The sequence below is a fragment of the Rousettus aegyptiacus genome, unplaced genomic scaffold (genome assembly GCF_014176215.1).
Source record: "Rousettus aegyptiacus isolate mRouAeg1 unplaced genomic scaffold, mRouAeg1.p scaffold_m13_p_13, whole genome shotgun sequence".
In the NCBI taxonomy this organism is placed as follows: Eukaryota; Metazoa; Chordata; class Mammalia; order Chiroptera; family Pteropodidae; genus Rousettus; species Rousettus aegyptiacus.
In genome coordinates, this window is record NW_023416288.1 from 8,828,321 (window position 1) to 8,845,715 (window position 17,395).

Below are 17,395 nucleotides of genomic sequence, written 5' to 3' on the forward strand. Positions count from 1 at the left end.
TACTCCCAGAGTCTGAACTTGTGTTCTCCTCAGGTCATAGTTAAATGGAATGAAGTTGAATCTCGGCTCTGGGGAAACAGAACTTGACCTGCATTTCCTTTTTCTTAGGTGGTTATCATATAAGCAGCCGTTATCTTTTACTTCTGGCCTCCCAAGACTGTTACATTGTATATATTTGCTTATAGATATATCTTATCCACAATAAGCTTCAACGTCACACTTTATCATTTATTATTATTAATTTTATTAATTAACTTTTAACCTTTAAGTTTGTCTTATTTTCAACTTGGCCAGTTATGTTGAAGACCGGAAGAGTTCCAGTAATAACAAGTCCCAGTTCCTAAAAATAGATTCAGAAAAAAAGAGGCAAATTAAATTTACAATTTAAACTTTGTCATACTGCACTAGTCTTTGACATATGACACCAATTTTTATAGTTATTTTATAAAGAGCTATAAAAAACTAGTAATTAATTTTGAAAGATGATTTTTTTAAAAAAAAATGAAAATGTCTTAGAAATAATCAAGATCTATTAGGCAGCTATGGAAGTATGCACCATCTGAAATAATAGTCTACAAGAGCACTGCAAATAACTTAAAAATAAAAAATTCAAATGACACTAAACATTTCAGTAACTCTTTTCTTTGTGATAGTTCACCTACTATCAGAGGCGTCCATAAGGAGTGATATTAGAATATTACATATTTCAAATGATTTATTTACCTTTCTTTGTTGTAGCTCTATTCTAAAATTGGTTTTATGCCCTAAGTCCAAGGCTTCATGCTACTCACAAATGTGTAGCAGAATAACATTTGAATAGAAGAAACATGTTATTGATACTGCCTTTCTGGGATATTCTAGGCAAATACTATGCTGTTCAAAAGAAGCAATATTGCTTCTAAATACCCTCCAAAATAAATAGTAATTTTTGACAAAGTAAAATAATGTATACAAGAAAACTGCAAGCATCTAATATGAAAGCCCAGTCATAAGCAGTTTAGTATAGCAAAAATAATGTCAGCACATAGATAATGTCATATATTAAATGAATCCATGGAGATAAATCAAAACAAACTGAGTTTCAAGTAAGAGGTTGCTTTTTTTTTCATTACTGCCATCTGCAGCAACTATATATTTTTACCACTATTTTGTGCCAAAATTCCATCTCCAACAAAATCACTTTTTAAGTAATTTTAAGTTGTTTGTAATTTCGAAATTGCCAAGCTGAGAAAATATCAGTGAATTAGTGAAAAATATTAGCAAAAAATATTAGTGATTTTTCTTATGAATAATAACCTCAAATCTAAATCTCATGCCCTCTGTTCTCATTCCAGAAACAGCATGGTCTCATGAAGAAAATCTCTTAGCCCATGGTTATAATAGTGCATGCGGGAATCACTAAAATAATGGCAACTGAATTAGTGAGGAAAGACAATCATAGAGAGGGTTTCAGCAGAATAAGCTACCAAATTTGGGGGGGACAAATAAAATTAATAAAACAACTACATGTAGTTGGGTTCACGATGATATACACATTATCTCTAGTTAATCTTAAGCAAGACTATTTGGTAATGAAAACATCCTTAATTAAATTTCTATTTGAGTTATAATGTATATGTATAGCTTTATACATGCTGGCATTCAGAAGGTATATATGGATGCAATCCTTTTCTTTGGATCACTTTTGCATTTTTATAGAATACCATAACTTACTTCTAAATATGGTAAAATGTGTCCAAATGAGACACACATTAAACGAATTTATGGATGAACTCATTGGTGCCCAACTTCTGTTTTCTCCCTTATTTATTACACAAACAAAAAAAATTGTATGCTATTCCTTGGTACTGTACAAGTCTCTAGAGAATTTAAAAAAAAAAAAAAAGATAAAGCAAGATTTCTGCTCTCCTGGAATTTATCTGAGGTTTATTTTCTAGAGCCCAACTTTTTTTCATCTCTCTTTTTATACAAAAATAATCTCATCTTATCTCCCAAATAAAATGAATCCTCCACAATAGTCTCAGTCTTATTTCTGTTATTTCCTATTATCTCCAAAAGTGAGAGAGGCACCATTCCTTCAACATATCCAGCACTTTGGCAACTTTCATACTACATCACTTGTGTGGTTCACTACTCATTGCCAATTATAGAAAGTTTAACTGAAGTCATAAATCAGCTAAAATGTCATCATCTTTTTAACCTCACCTTATTCCATTCCCAAATATATGGCTTCTTTCTTCTGGATTTCCAGAGCTCTTTTCATTTGTTTATTATGTTTATTATATTTTGTCTTAAAATATTTTTACTCTTTCCTTCTTCATATAACTGTTACTTTGACCGGTATATGTGTTGAATCTGCTATGTGCAGATATTATAAACAAATAACTAGAGATACAAGATTGGTCACTTTCATTCTCAAGTCAGTAAAAAGAATATTTTGTATGTCCATTGAAAAGCCAATTCATGTGCCTCTTTTTTTTTTTCTTTCATTTTTTATATTTACTTTCAGCTTATTGAACAGCATATTGAGAACCTAAATTCCTCAATACTTCTCATTTGTGCTATCAGTAAGAACCTTACCAACAACGCAGACTTGTTGGTTAATGAACTTCTGGTCATAGGAAATACAACAGGGCATAATTATTGACTCCTCCTATCCTACTCTGTCCTGTGATAGATTGGGAAAAGCAAAACATTTTAACCACAGCTTCAGATGACCATGTGACCTTAAATAAATATGTGATGTCAAGAAGAAACACTGAACAGTAATTTTAGCTAGGGCTTGAAGTAAGCAAGCTTCACTTTATCTGTCTTAGCATGCAAAGCTGCTGTTAATAGTGCCTATTTTTCTTCTAACTTCCTGTATATGTTTATTTTACTAGAACCAAATGATAAGTAATTTTAAGTGGATTGCATTTTGCCCTTTGAGTTTATCATTGTGTTCAAAAAGTAGAATCAGCATATAATTGAATTCCAGCATGTACTTTTCAGGGCTTAGCATTTTGATTCACTTCAATATATTGCATTAGTGAAGTCATTAATAAAATCTTATTAAGATTAAGTATACGAATAAATATTAAGTATGATAATTACTATCTATAACTTTCATATCAGGAAATTAAAAATTACATTAAAACAAGATTTCTCAACTTCGGCCTTATAAACACTTTGTTGTCTGTATTTGTGGCAGAGGGGAGCTCTCTTGTGCATTTTAGGATGTTTAGCAGCATCTCCGGCCTCTATCCATTAGATGCCAGTAGCTAACCTCTCCAACCCAGTCACTGTGCTAAAAAAATATCTATAGAGATTTCCAAATAACCTGTGAGAGGCAAAATCACTAGCAGTTCAGAACCACTATTTGAAAATATGTTAGAATACCTGTACTAAAATTTCAATTATGCAATGAATGACTTTACATGTTTTTGTTATTTCACACCAGATTTGATCACCTCAATGGCTTATTTTTACAAACATCTGGGGTTGATCTAAGGCTAGGGATTACATATGAAGAGGTGATTAGATCTGTGATGAATTCAGAATAGGGTAAGAATTTTGCCTAACTGCATGTACTTCTGAGTTTTGTTAGGTCTAGCTTGAGTTGTGGAGGTTGTAATGCTTCTGCTAGTTGAAGTTTACTTTAAAAATATTTCAAAATTTCTGTTCAAAATCTGTAGTACTCGGTACTGATTCACATCACTTTCAGCATTTTTAACATAGATATTCAAAAAGTTATTGAAATTCCCATAAACTCAAGATTCTTGGTTTGAAATTCTACATTTTCAATGGATCAATCAGAAAAGAAAATAGCACTTTACATTTGTACTTCTCTACTACACACAAATACAGGTTTACATCTAAATTCTAGCAAAAAAAGGTGATAAAAGAAATTTTATAAAGGTTTTATGAAGAATAAAGAAATGTCACCTACAAAGTAGAAGTCTGGTGTGTGCTTTCGCTATGTTTTTGGTTAAACAGCCAGCCTCTTACCAGTGCATCCAAGTACACATTTGTCCATTGGACTTGCTTAGCTTTGTCTCCTGCTAAAACCATTGGTCTTCCCAGAACATCCAAATATTCCTATTTATTAAAAAAAAAAAAAGTTAAATGGTTATATAAATATAATCATCTTCAAAGAGGAAAATTTGTCTGGAGTTAAAAATGAATATGAACTCAACATTGTTAAGAGAGTAAGTATGTAATTATTTAATTCCTACTTTGGGTACTCCATAAATGGCATGTCTACATACTTTGAATCAACATTATTTGACTTATATCATTTATATAATATATCTACCTCAGTTTTTTTCTAGTAACAATCAAAACATTCTCTTTCTGAGGTACAGCCAATGATAAGTGAAATATGTTCCTTGTGAATTGTTTTATGTTAATCTAAACTATTTAAGGCTTGTGATTTACTGTATGGACTTGCGCAAATCTGAAATAATAAAGCAGCCACATATTTGCTTTCATATCAAAGATTGGCTTAAATTCAAAACTACATTTAAACATATCAAAAAATAAATGAAATACTGTGCCAAATCTAGACATCAGACTCAAATGCAGCTGCTGTTTCATTTCAACATTCAACATATTCAGTATTCTTTTCCACAAATGCCATATTATTTATGGTAAATTTTGACTTAGTCTATTTTATAAGCCCTGGGTTATGTTTAAAATTGAGTAATAATTTTAAATAGTAATTTATGAATATTTAAAAATAATATATATATATAAATTAATGTAATTGCTGCAATGTACAAAGTTATTGAACAGGCATGTTTTCAAATGAATGGTTGTAGAAAAATCAACTCCTTGTTGTAAGTATATATTAAACAGGTAAATATATCTACAGGGTTTATCTGGGAGGCATCTAAGTTCTGAGTAGGATCCAATATAATTTGTCCAGAATAATAATTTTTAATTATCTATGTGGTACCTACAACTTCAAGAAACTCATTTAAATTATTTTCAATAGAACCAAGTTCAAAGTACATGAGATGGTAATATTAGAAAATTTTATTTTATATATTTTGTATGATATTTTTAACGTCTGAAAATTTACACAGATTTTTTACTTGAGATTTGGATATTTGAAAACACTTGGAACCTTAATGAAATAAAAACTAATACATTGCCATTAATGTTCATCATTTTGTCACAAATGCAATATGATGGGATTTTCCATTTTCACCTATTTTCTGCATATTGAGCATATTTAAAGCAAAAATAAATGTTATACTTTGAAAAAATAATCTACACAAATTTTAAATAATCATACCTGAGTATTGATTCTTATTGCTCCAATAGAAGGAATTTCATAATAATAACCTGAAATATACATATATATATGTAAATATTATAATAACAGGCCACAATTACTTATGGCTTTGTAAGAGAAAAGAGACATTTTTTCACTTTAATTGAGCAAATATTAGAATAGTAATACTGCTGATATATTTGAAAAATGTTTGATTAATGTATATTCACAACAAATGTAAAGGCTTTATTATAAATTTTGCTACATTATCTTAGTATAAAATAAATGTTATTTTTCTATAAAGCAGCAGGGAACCTGGCATCATTAAAAATATATATATTTTTCCATTGGCGATTATTATTAAAGATTCATAATCAAGGACATCTGATAATTATTATATTTATAGAAAATATTTTCCTAAATATAACTTTTAGAATATATTTAGTTTTTTTTTTATTGTATGTAATCACTTTATTTTTCAAATAACATCTTTTATTTTCTGAGTACAAGCAAATATAGGTTAACTACGCAAAATGTGAATTATGTAGGAATATATGAGTAAATTTAAAAAAGCAATAATAACCAGCAAAAAAAGTACATGTGTCATAGTTTCTTATATCTAAGTTTTACATAATTCGGATATACTTTCATTCTTAGTTTTTCATGTATAGTTATATTTGATGAGCATGATTAAGTATCATTCAATAAAACATATCCCTTTATGATGGTACAATAATATAACCAGAGTCTGAATGTAACACTAATGCCAAAGTTTGTTGTATTGTCTGTGTTTTTTTTTCTATAGAAAACATGTTCAGCATCTTATTCTTGCCTCAATTCCTATAAAAATTAGCTACAACTTTAGATTATTTTAAATAATAATATGTAGAACTACAACTACCAAGTTACTTTTCTTCTAATAAAATGTGATTGAGAAAAGATATCTGTTACCTTTATTCTCACAGGCCATCCACTGAATAGGTCCTCTGTCATAATTATGTTGACCAACTGAAAATGTGAATACACGTACCTGGTGAATTGAAAAATAGGTATCTGTTAGGCTGCATACAAACTAATTGAATTGTACAACAAAATAACTAAAGTAAAAAATAAATAAAGACATGTTTTTCAGTTGATTAATGTGACAAGAAAAATTGAGGCCAGAAAAGTATTCAGAAGGGCACCAGAGGGAAATGACATCTCCTACTATAAACATACATAGACTTCAGTTATTATTTTTAAATCAGTACTTAGGTGCCATGCACCATATTGTGATCCGGTGGCATGATCACGACTAAGGTTTCATTAATAGAAATGGCATCTTTCAGGTTCAACCTAATTTCACCTGTTTCACCTGATTAAAACATTTTCCATATACCTAGTCACTGAAAAAAGAATAAATTTCTCTAATTCATAAGTATACAGAAAGAAGGTCATTATGCTACTAGCTGCTTAAGGCAACTAAATTTAGTGATGGTTTTGCTATTTTCACACTATGGAAATATTTTGGATGCATACATATGATAATGTTAATTAATTAGTTATTTTTTTATAAAAGATGATGGGCATATATAAATATTTTGAGCTCTTAGAATTTTAAAAGATCCAAAATATGACTGTGTCTAACATGCTATATAACATGCATATCTTTAAATATGCAAATATTTAAAAATTCAATTGAGATGATTTTTAAATTATAGTAATTTAAATAGTTATAGGAAGTCATTGAATTCAAATACTGTAAAAGTATAAAGCATAAATTCAATGATGTTAACAAGTATTTAATAAAATGCCTATTTAACAAATATTGATTTTTATCAATTAAGTAATCTAAGAAAACCAATATTCTAAGTTCAACATTTTAGCTTTTTCTAAAGGTAAACATGCAGAAAATCACTTTTCCATGATTTTGTATTCTGGTTTGAACTATGTTAAGAGCTTTTCTCTAATTCATGTCGATTGTTTGAATTGATATTTTCTAATTGTTTTGTCTGTTTCATCTTTTCCACATGACCACAGAGCACAAATCTCAAAAGAGATTTCACATCTGTTCTCTGTTCTTTCACTTGTCTTGGCCACACAGAAACCACATCATAACAATCCCTGCCCTGAAATGTACATTGGGGATGTTGCTGTCTCACTTGTAAAGTTTTATGTGAGCCACCCTTAAGCAGTCTAGGTTTGACTTAGCCAGTTATGTAAGGAGCCATTTGGTGGACACAGCTGAGTTTTAATTACCTCAAGCCGTACTGACAATTACTGGTTCTAAGTTAATGATAGAAGTTAGTGATACTGACCCTGCCTGCCTTTCTCTCTCTCTCAAGATGCAACTATTTCATTTACTTCGATTCTTCAATTGGGTCATTTTTTAGGCTATCTATATACTTCGGTGGAGTGTTACTACTTATACAGTTGAACTTACTTCTAATGGAAATATTTTTATAAACAGGTTGGCCACCCTACTGATAATTCAATTTAACTGCCATACCCTAAACATTTATCACTTGAACTCAGGACAGAGAAAAAATACAGATGCTCCAGAAAGCACTTGGGGATCTTCTTCATAATTAACATTTGAAAGCAGGTCTCCAATTTTCAACTGAAAGCGTTGCTTTGTCCAGTTGTTCCTGTTAAACAATAGTGTTCTAGTAAAATAGTTTCCATAAAATACTTTTCAGTAAAAAGAAATAAATGAATAAGAATCTGTGTCACTGGAAGGCAAGCATTTCTAATAACATAGAGGCTACACTTAGACAAATACCATGTCGTTATTTTGACTGAGGTTATTCATTCAATAGTCCAAATAAACACTTAAATCAGCCAAAAAATACACTAGTGTGAAAAAAAAAAAAAAAAAAAAGCTTGGTGCTTTGCTTTATTATGAAAGTTTTACCTAACCCCCACAGTTTGCCTACTTGGAGCACTCAGAAGTCCAAAGTAAAGAATTCAGGGCTAGGGCTGGGTTGTGATGGTGTACATTCTGTCACAATTAATTATAATTTCATAAATTTTAAATTGTACTCATTTTTCTTTTTATTTTTCACATAGGTCCTTGGCCACTTGAATATGTTACATTAAGTGATTAAATAATTCTCATGTAACAAATGTATAATTTATACTACTTTTTTGAAATTTTACTTCCATTACTGTCAACATTTTTAAAGGCCTTTTTTTTCCTCAAAATTTCTAAAATCCCAATGGTTACTAAAATCTTAAGAATTATAAGTGTAACCTTCTTTTTGTAAGTTCTGCAACTGCCTTGCCATTACAATATTTATAAAATCTTTCTAATATACCTAAGATGCTTATTTTTCTCTTGGTGGACACACACCCCACCCCAAACAGATGCACGTATATATCTAATCATTTTAGATTACCTTAGAATTTTTTGAAATACTTTTATAAATACATATTTATATTTGAGTTTTATAAAGATATATATTGAGAGTTTAATAAAAATTACTCAAAACTCAATATAAAAATTATTTCAAGCTCTCTACTCCTCCCATCTGACAGAGAGCCACATCTTCCTGTGCAGTGCCAGCAGTGACTCTGAGATGTGATGGTGAAGGTCAGAGTGAACAGATTTGGCCATACTGGCACCTGGTCACTAGACTGCTTTTAACTCTGTCAAAGTGGGTATTATCACTATCAATGAACCCTTCATTGACCTCAACTAGATGGCCTACATGTTCCAGTATGATTCTACCTATGGCAAATTCAAAGGAAAGCCCATCTTCAAGCCCATTGCCATCCTCGAGGAGTGAGATTCCACCAACATCAAATGGAGTGATGCTGGTGCTGAATATGTTGTGGAGTCCCCTGGTGTCTTCACTATCTTGGAGAAGGCTGGGCTCACTTGAAGAGTGGAGCCAAGGGGGTCATCATTTCTGCCCTTTCTGTGGATGCCCTCATGTTTGTGAAGAGTGTGAACCATAAGAAATACAATAACTTCCTCAAGGTTGTCAGTAATGCCTCCTGCACCACCAATTGCTTCACCTCCTGGCCAAGGTCTTCTGTGACAACTTTGGAATTGTAGAAGGACCTGTGACCACAATCCATGCCATCACTACCACCCAGAAGACTGTGGATAGCTCTTTGGGAAGCTGTGGCACAATGGCCATGGGGCTGCCCAAAACATCAACTCTGTTTTTACCAGTGCTGCTAAGACTGTGAGCAAGGTCACCCCTGAGCCGAATGCTAAGCTCACTGGCATGGTTCCAGGGCCCTACCCTAATGTTTCAGTTGTGGATCTGACCTGCCATTTGGAGAAAGCTGCCAAGTACGATGGCATCAAGAAAGTGGGGAAGCAGGTGAGAGAGGGCCCCTGAAGTCATCCTGGGCTATACCGAGGACCAGGCTTTATTTCTTGCAACTTTAACAATGATATGCACTCTTCTACCTTCAATGCTGGTGGCTGGCATTGCCCTCAATGACCACTTCCTCGAGTTCTTTTCTTTGTATTACAATGAATTTGGCTACAGCAACAGGGTGGTGGACCCTATGGTCCATATGGCCTCCAAGGAGTAAGAGACCCTGGACCACCAGCCCTAGTGAGAAGAAGAGAAGCCCTCAGCTACTGGGGAGTCCTTGGCCCAGATTGATCCTCCGATACACTGAGAATCTCCTGACCTCTAATTTCCATCCCAAACTCCCCAGAGAAGTGGAGGGACTTAAGAAGTCTTACTTAGCTTGTCATACACTGTCAATAAAGTTCACCGTAGTCAGCAGTGCCCCTCGCACCACAAAATAAAAATTATTTCAATCCCAGGTGCCATACCCATGTTTAATTTGGTTTTGTTTTACACATTTTACATAATTACGTAATAAATATTTAACTTAATTTATTTCATAAACATGTTCAATACACATTTTATGATGTACATACATAATAAATTAGTAAAATTTAAAAGATGATTTTTTTCACATTAACTTTCCATTTGGACTTGTAGACAGTACTCCTCCTATTCCGTACAATATTACTGCCACCCTGTGGAACAGTTAATGAACTAACTCTAAAACTCGAGATGCTAAAATCTACAGAGATGATTGTTATCCTCCCATTCTTCTAAAATTTTTCACTTTGTAAATTTACCATTCTTGTTTAGCAATAATTTTGACTAAAGGAAAAATAAAGCACTCCTTGAAATATGCACAATTTAAAAATCAAGGAAAAATATTCTCATAGATGTGTATTTTTAGAGTTCGTTTCTTATTAGTATCTTTAAATGGTCTTATATAAAAACGATTAAAATGACATAAAATCCAAGCTATATATTTCATCTAAAGTCTCAGTTAAACAAATTACTTAAAACCATTTATACATCAAGACAAAGTCAACTTTTGTAGAGAAAAAGTTCCTTTACGTATGCTTTATAATACATTTATAATCACAACACCAGATTCAAGTAACGAATGCACACTGGGAACTTTCTGTTCTAAGTGAAACGATCCTAGAAAATTTGCTTAGTGTTCTTCAACTAATCTGTATGATTTTTAGACATGTTCATTTCAAAGTATTTACTTCCGTGAGGTTCCCAATGAGACATGTATAGTCATACATGGCTTTGAAAAATATTTTTCAAAATCCTGGAGCTCAGGTCTTTATCAGAAATAACATGGAAGGTAGTGCTAAATAAACATTGGATTAGGTTAAAACAGTTCCAAGATTTTACTATTTTATCTATTGCATCTATTGTAGTACCTTAGACATAAATAGAAATAAATATTTCTTAAATAAAAAAAAAAGCCAATAGTCAAATGAGTGGTCTCAACTTCTTACCAGAGGGATCTAAGACACATGTCATGTCAACTGACATGTAAATCATTTCATTAGAATAGAGTCAAAATTGGGCTAGTAGTTGTCTTGCATTTTGTGATTTGGGCAGTTTCATTACATCATGGTAAATTCTTAATCTTTTTTTTTTTTTTAATGCTATTCAGACTTGCTTAATGGAGTTAAATAAACCTTTGCAGGCAAAATAAAGCATCCTTAACACATACCATATACATAATACATTACTCCTAGAGAATGAAAACAGTTCTCATAATTCTTGACTCATGTGTAGTTTTATAAGCATATTCATAGAAGCAAAAGAAATTTGACAGCATATTAAACAAAATTAAACTAAAAAAAATTAAAAATCAGTCCTTAAACTGACACAATTTGGCCTTCAGTTGCTTCAAAAACCAGTTGTTCTCTAAACAAAATATAATTTTAATAAACTAAAGTTGAAATATCAAGGCTGGCTTACTTGATGAGAGAAAACTTAATTAACAACAAATTTGGTTATTTAAAATATATTACTGATTTGTTTCTTACATTATACCAATGATTTATAACTTTATCCTACACTTCTGGACTTCTGCTAATCTGTTTTTTATTTTGTTTTGTTTGTTGAAGACTAAAATACTTGTCGTCAATTAAGATTTTTCCAAAGCCACAGGGTCAACCTATTTTAGAAAGCCATAGGAATTTCTCGTTTCCCAGCGGAACAGTTACTGGAAACTGTCACCTCAACAATTATCAGTTACCCAGAGTTCAAGTTTAATTTACAATAGGCAAATCTCCAAGGAATAATGGAAATGAGACTATGAAGAAAGCAAGCCAATAAAACTAAAATAAAAACTTCAGCTATCGAAACATGTTAGAAAAATGATGTCAGAAAAGGGTTTTATTAATTTACTATTTGTACTAAACATTTTGGCATTAAGCCTATAAAAATACTAGATTGGACTAAATATTTTAGGATAAAATTCTACAGTGGTTTCTATAACTCACAAATATATCAGAATCCAGAGCATTTGAATAACCCATATCTCTAGTTTTATAGCATTATAAAATAAATAAAGTGTCTGAATTCACCTTTCACACTTAATTTATTTTATAAGGTCCAATGATCTGTAAGGTAGTTTGCAGCCCACAAAGTTTTGACGGTTTAGATTAATCCATCTTAGTCAGTTAAGGCTCTGAGGAACATGTCCCCTAGTGGTAAAATCCTGTTGTCTTATTAGAAGGAAGGCTCCTGGGTGGGCAAATGATGATTGGCGTAGCCACAGGGCTCCCCAAAAGAGAAAGACGGATGACCAGTCAGTCGCATTCCACATAAGGTTATGAAATTTGGACTGCAGACCATTTAAATTCTCGACTCTGTCACTTAGTAGCTGCAAGACTTTCAACAAGTTACTTAACTTCTCAGTTAAGGGGATGAGGCTGATGGTAATAAAAATACTTTTATCATATGATTAATCAAGTTGAAAATGAAATGATACATGTAAAGCATTTACATTAGATGAAAAATTATTAGCTCTATAAATATGGTAATGAAGATGGTGATGACAATGATGACCACATTGTCTTCTATAGTCAAGCTATTCAACGAGGTAGCATTTTCCAATAGTGTGACATTAGCCTTTCATGCCTCAAGAAGAACTTAAAATAACTCAACATAATATCTTTCTAGAGGAACAAATTTGGCTCACTCTATTACACTTAGCAATAAGTTCTAAAGGAAAGAGGCTAATATTGTCTAAATGTGATTGGGTCCATATGAGATATGTCTACGTGGCATTTCCAAGGGTTGGATAGAAGCAAGAATTTAATGTATGTCTGTTTGATTTAAGTAAATAATACAAAACAACTTTAAAAAGGAAAACAAAATGCCATGGTCATCTAGGTTGTACATACATGATCTGATATTTCTTTCACATGTCTTATATGTTGGTGCATAATGTAAATATATGCCTTGGGTTTATGTTGGTATTTTTAATTTATTAACAACAATTATAATGTATTCCCCTCACATTATCAGGTTATAATGAAGTAATTTCGAGTTCCTCTTCCCTCTGCCTACATTTATAATACTTAATAAAGGAGGAATAAGCTATGGGTACATGACATATCCAAGAAATTCGTAGCTCTGAAAAGACTACTGTCAGCTGAGATATTATAAAATCTCTGATAGAGTGATTTATTTAATATATTATTCTTGAGTAATGCCAAATATTTCACTGACACTAATAATGAGAATACTCATGACAAACTATGTGTTAGATGGAAAGGTGTCATCAATGCAATCATTTTTTATATAAATGTAAGCCCTCCCTACTTATAAAATGATCTGTAAGAGTGGAACATCAATTTTACTCAACATTCCAAATATAAAAAAAATACTGAAAAAATGATTTTCTATTAAAAGAACAAAGGTATTGAGTTTTTCCTGACATTTGTGAATTTCTTATAATTTACCTTAAGTACATATTTATTGCATATTTACTGATAGGTATCAGTTGAACATATCAGTAAATATTTAGCAACTACTGGACATCAAGCACTGTGCTAGCCTCTGAGGGTTCAATGGTCAGTTTACAAATGAACACAGCCCCTACCTTCACGGAGCTTATAATAGAGAGGAGTCTGAAATAAAAAGTAAAAAAATACATAAGTAAAATAATAATAATAATAATAATAATAATAATAAAAGAGTAATCTGGAAGAAAGAAAACAAAGAAGAAACAGAATGCTAACATAGAGAATGGTAAAGCAGCTTTCTGGGGAAAGATCAAAACTCTAGAAAGACTGAGTGAGGAAGACACCCTTGCAGAGATAAATTATATGCAGAGTTCTTAACCTAAGAAGCCAGCCACAAGAAAGGTCTGCTTTTTCTGGTATGTCTTAACACAAACAATGGGCAATCTCAATTGTAGGTGGTATAATTCTACCTAGAAGTTACTTCAAGTGTATATTATATATTTTGTGCTTAATTCTTAAACTTATTTTTTATTAGATTCGTTTTAGATACTAAAGACTAAAATACATAGAAGTATTTTATAGTCAAACCTAAAGAAAATGTAGATTTTCTTAATTCTGGGAATAGTCAATGTTAATTTTATTTGAAGGAAAAAAACATTAATGTGTTAGAGAGGAGGACAACACACATACACACACACAGCCTGCTTTTTAAATTGATACTCTCTCTATTGGCAGGGCCGATATACTTTGTAATTATTGTTTTCAGCTATATAGTAACTCCAGCATAAATAATACATTTGATTTTTATGAACATAGGTATAATTCCTACTTTAACCTGAAAATCTTTTAGAAACTGTTGAAAGTACCAAAACATCCAAAATCAAACTTCTAAAAGCACTGCATGTGTTAAATAGTATTAAATAATTTTACAAATCTGAATGCCTTTCATTATCATGTTTGAACATTTCTTACAAAGATTTCATTTTTGTCTTATGAAGAAGACAGAGACATTAGAGAAGGTAATTATTTTCCATAAGTAATTTTTCCTACCATCTGTTGAAAACTTGACAATTTTCACTTACTATATAAACACATAGGCAGATTTAGTCATTTGTGACTTGCTCTAGATTTTTTAAGGCCATACAGAGATTTATCTCTCAACTCAGGATTTGACAGAAAACTAGGAAAGACTTTTCCTAGTTTTTTAAAGAATTGTTCTTTAAAGAATTTAAATAATGCATATATTTTCAGACAATTATAACTTTAGCTATGAATTCTTTATTTTGAAAATTATTCCACATCATATGCTTTTTTCTCATTTGTTCCTATTCGATTTACTAGTTATTTTGAAATGTTCATTTTATTAATTTTAATTTTTCATTTTTGATTAATTTTGAGAACTAAGAATCAGAGAACTATTTTCTAGTTGGCTAGAATCTTAGGTATGTATTGCTAACCAATCCCTTTGCTATTCTACAGAAAAGCAGCTATCTTTAATTTTGGTAGGCCTGGGAATTATCTTTCAACATTGTGTCTGGTTTTACTTTTCTTTATTCATTTGTTTGGACTCTGTGATAGAGTTCATTTTACTTTTGGCACCATTTTTAAGGGCGTCTCATACACATGGGTGAGCCCTAAGGAATGGCATTACTACAGGTAAAGATTAGAAAGTGAATGCATTTTAATTTGAAACAGCTGTGTGGAGAGATTAACATGGATTTAGTTTTAAAGCTGTACCTATCTATAATCAAGTCTATTCATTCCCAAGAGCAATACATTTCACAAAAGAACCCAAACATTCTGTTCTAATTCTCAAACCTTTTGGCCTCATTAAATTGTGCTGTTTATCTGCAGCTTCATTCATCAGCTCTCTGGACATACCTCATCACACCTACCTGGGTGCTCTGAATGATTTCTGATGTCATCTGGATGAAAAATGAGTGCAAATGAAGCAATAAGCAGCCACATTAATGCCAAGCAAGAGGCTTGAAGCAAGGGTAGGATTCAGAGAGTAGTTTTCAGATTTTTTTTTAAACATCAAACTTTTTTTATAACTTTGTAATGTCGATATTTTTAAGCTACAAGTAAACTTCTAAAGAGTGTATTTTAAAATAAAGTTATAATCAAATATATAATTTTTAAGAGTACTGAAAATTTATATCTATCTAATGAATTTCATTTTTATTTATTATTTGAAAGATAATGTGGCTAGTGAAATTCTGAGTTAATAAATTTATTATGTAACAAATATTAATTCTGCAAGTATGGAATTGGTCATACATATCCTCAGATAACAAAGATAGACAATTATCTTCCACATCAGTGTCTGTGGGCTGCAAATGCCTCAGACAGGGTGGGTGGAAGTTTGGAAAGTTTGAGTGAGAAGAGAAAGCTAGAATGGATTCTTCAATTTCTCCACAATTATTTGTAGCTATATCTGAAGATGCTTTAAAAATATATCTCTCTACATATATACACAATTTTAGTATGTACATATATACACATTATTGCACACATGTGTCCTTGACATAAACAATTAACTATGTAAATGTTGTCTGGACAAAATACAAATACACTCAAAGGTGTAACTGAATTAAAAGTGGCTGTCTGCTTTCATCTAGCTTCATTGTTAGTGGATACAGAACATGCAAAAACCAAGAGATGAATATTTGTTTGTTTAACAAAGTTTTCTCACATTAGAAAATGTGGGAAGCTATCGAACTTGAAAGGAGAGTACATTTTAAATGTGGAGTGACAGTGTTTCTAGAAATATAATTCTCACTTGTCCATTTCAGAAATCTGTGATTTGTATCTCTCTCAATCCCTCCTCTTTTAAAGATCTACATCTTTTCTCTGTTTCATATCAATAAACTTTCTATCAGTGTACCTTTTCACTATCCTATAATATGTGATAATTAATTAGCTCTTCCATCTTAAAAAAAATTTATATGTACACACACATATACGTGTGTGTGCAGATGGCTTGATTCCAAGTTGACTGCCATATTTTTTTTCACAATATTTCTTAGAGAAACTTCAAAGATTTTAGAAAAAAATAGTTTATATTCTGATTTCTACTTCCTCATCCCTCATTTACTTCTCAACCACCTGTTGGCTTTTACTCATACCACTTTATGTAAGAGAGGTCATGCCAAAGTTACACACAGGGTCTCTTGTTCCTAGAGATACAATGGACAGAGGAGTTGCCTATTTTAAATGGATATAAATATGTGTGGTTATATCTGTATATGCAGGAATATAAGTATGTTTTTTGTGTATCACAGAACTTTGCTGTAGCCACTGGAATTAGAATCACAGAAATAAAGTATTTAATTCCAAGAATATATTAATTTTTATGATAAAAATAACATTTATTTTAAAAATCACAAAAACTAAGTGCTAACTGCTTATTTTTCAAAATTGCTTTGGTATTAACAAAGGGTAGATGCCCTTAAAGCACAGCAGTAAATATATCAATTAAAAAACCAGCAGTATTGTTGAATCTGACTAGATTCATCAGTTTTACAAAAGTAAATGTAATATGAATCATTTAATATGTGGTTTAGCATGTCACAAAATGCCTTTGTTTAAAAAGTTTAGTTCTATAAAAGGTGAAGGAGAAGAGAAGCAGTGTTTCAAGATAATATTTAGATTGGACATTTTAGGACATACACATAGAAAAATGACTTTAAACTAGTGAATTCTTCATTTATTCAATTAACTGAACGATTTGTGAAAATAGAGAGTAGAATATAACTGTTTTCCTTAAGACATGAAACAGACACAGATCCAGACTTTGTAATCCAGACAGGGTCAGAGGAGAGACACAAAGGACTCCATACAGTGTGCTATGGAATCGGGGCACACGTATCTAAATGAGCCTGAAG

General features: G+C 31.5%; 1 protein-coding gene and 1 pseudogene across 7 annotated transcripts in view; one reads left to right on the plus strand and one right to left on the minus strand.

Moving 5' to 3' along the window:
- The window catches only part of CACNA2D1 (calcium voltage-gated channel auxiliary subunit alpha2delta 1), a 449,625-nt gene that overhangs the window by 73,985 nt on the left and 358,245 nt on the right, over positions 1–17,395 (minus strand). For all 7 annotated transcript variants that reach the window (XM_016127273.2, XM_016127276.2, XM_016127274.2 and 4 more), the window contains exons 13-16: positions 6,209–6,287; positions 5,279–5,328; positions 3,988–4,077; positions 263–340 (exon numbers count right to left, since the gene is read on the minus strand). In XM_016127273.2, coding sequence (XP_015982759.1) covers positions 263–340; positions 3,988–4,077; positions 5,279–5,328; positions 6,209–6,287 — 297 coding nt within the window. The remainder of the gene's footprint in view (positions 1–262; positions 341–3,987; positions 4,078–5,278; positions 5,329–6,208; positions 6,288–17,395) is intronic.
- Positions 8,881–9,787, plus strand: LOC118610693 (annotated as a pseudogene).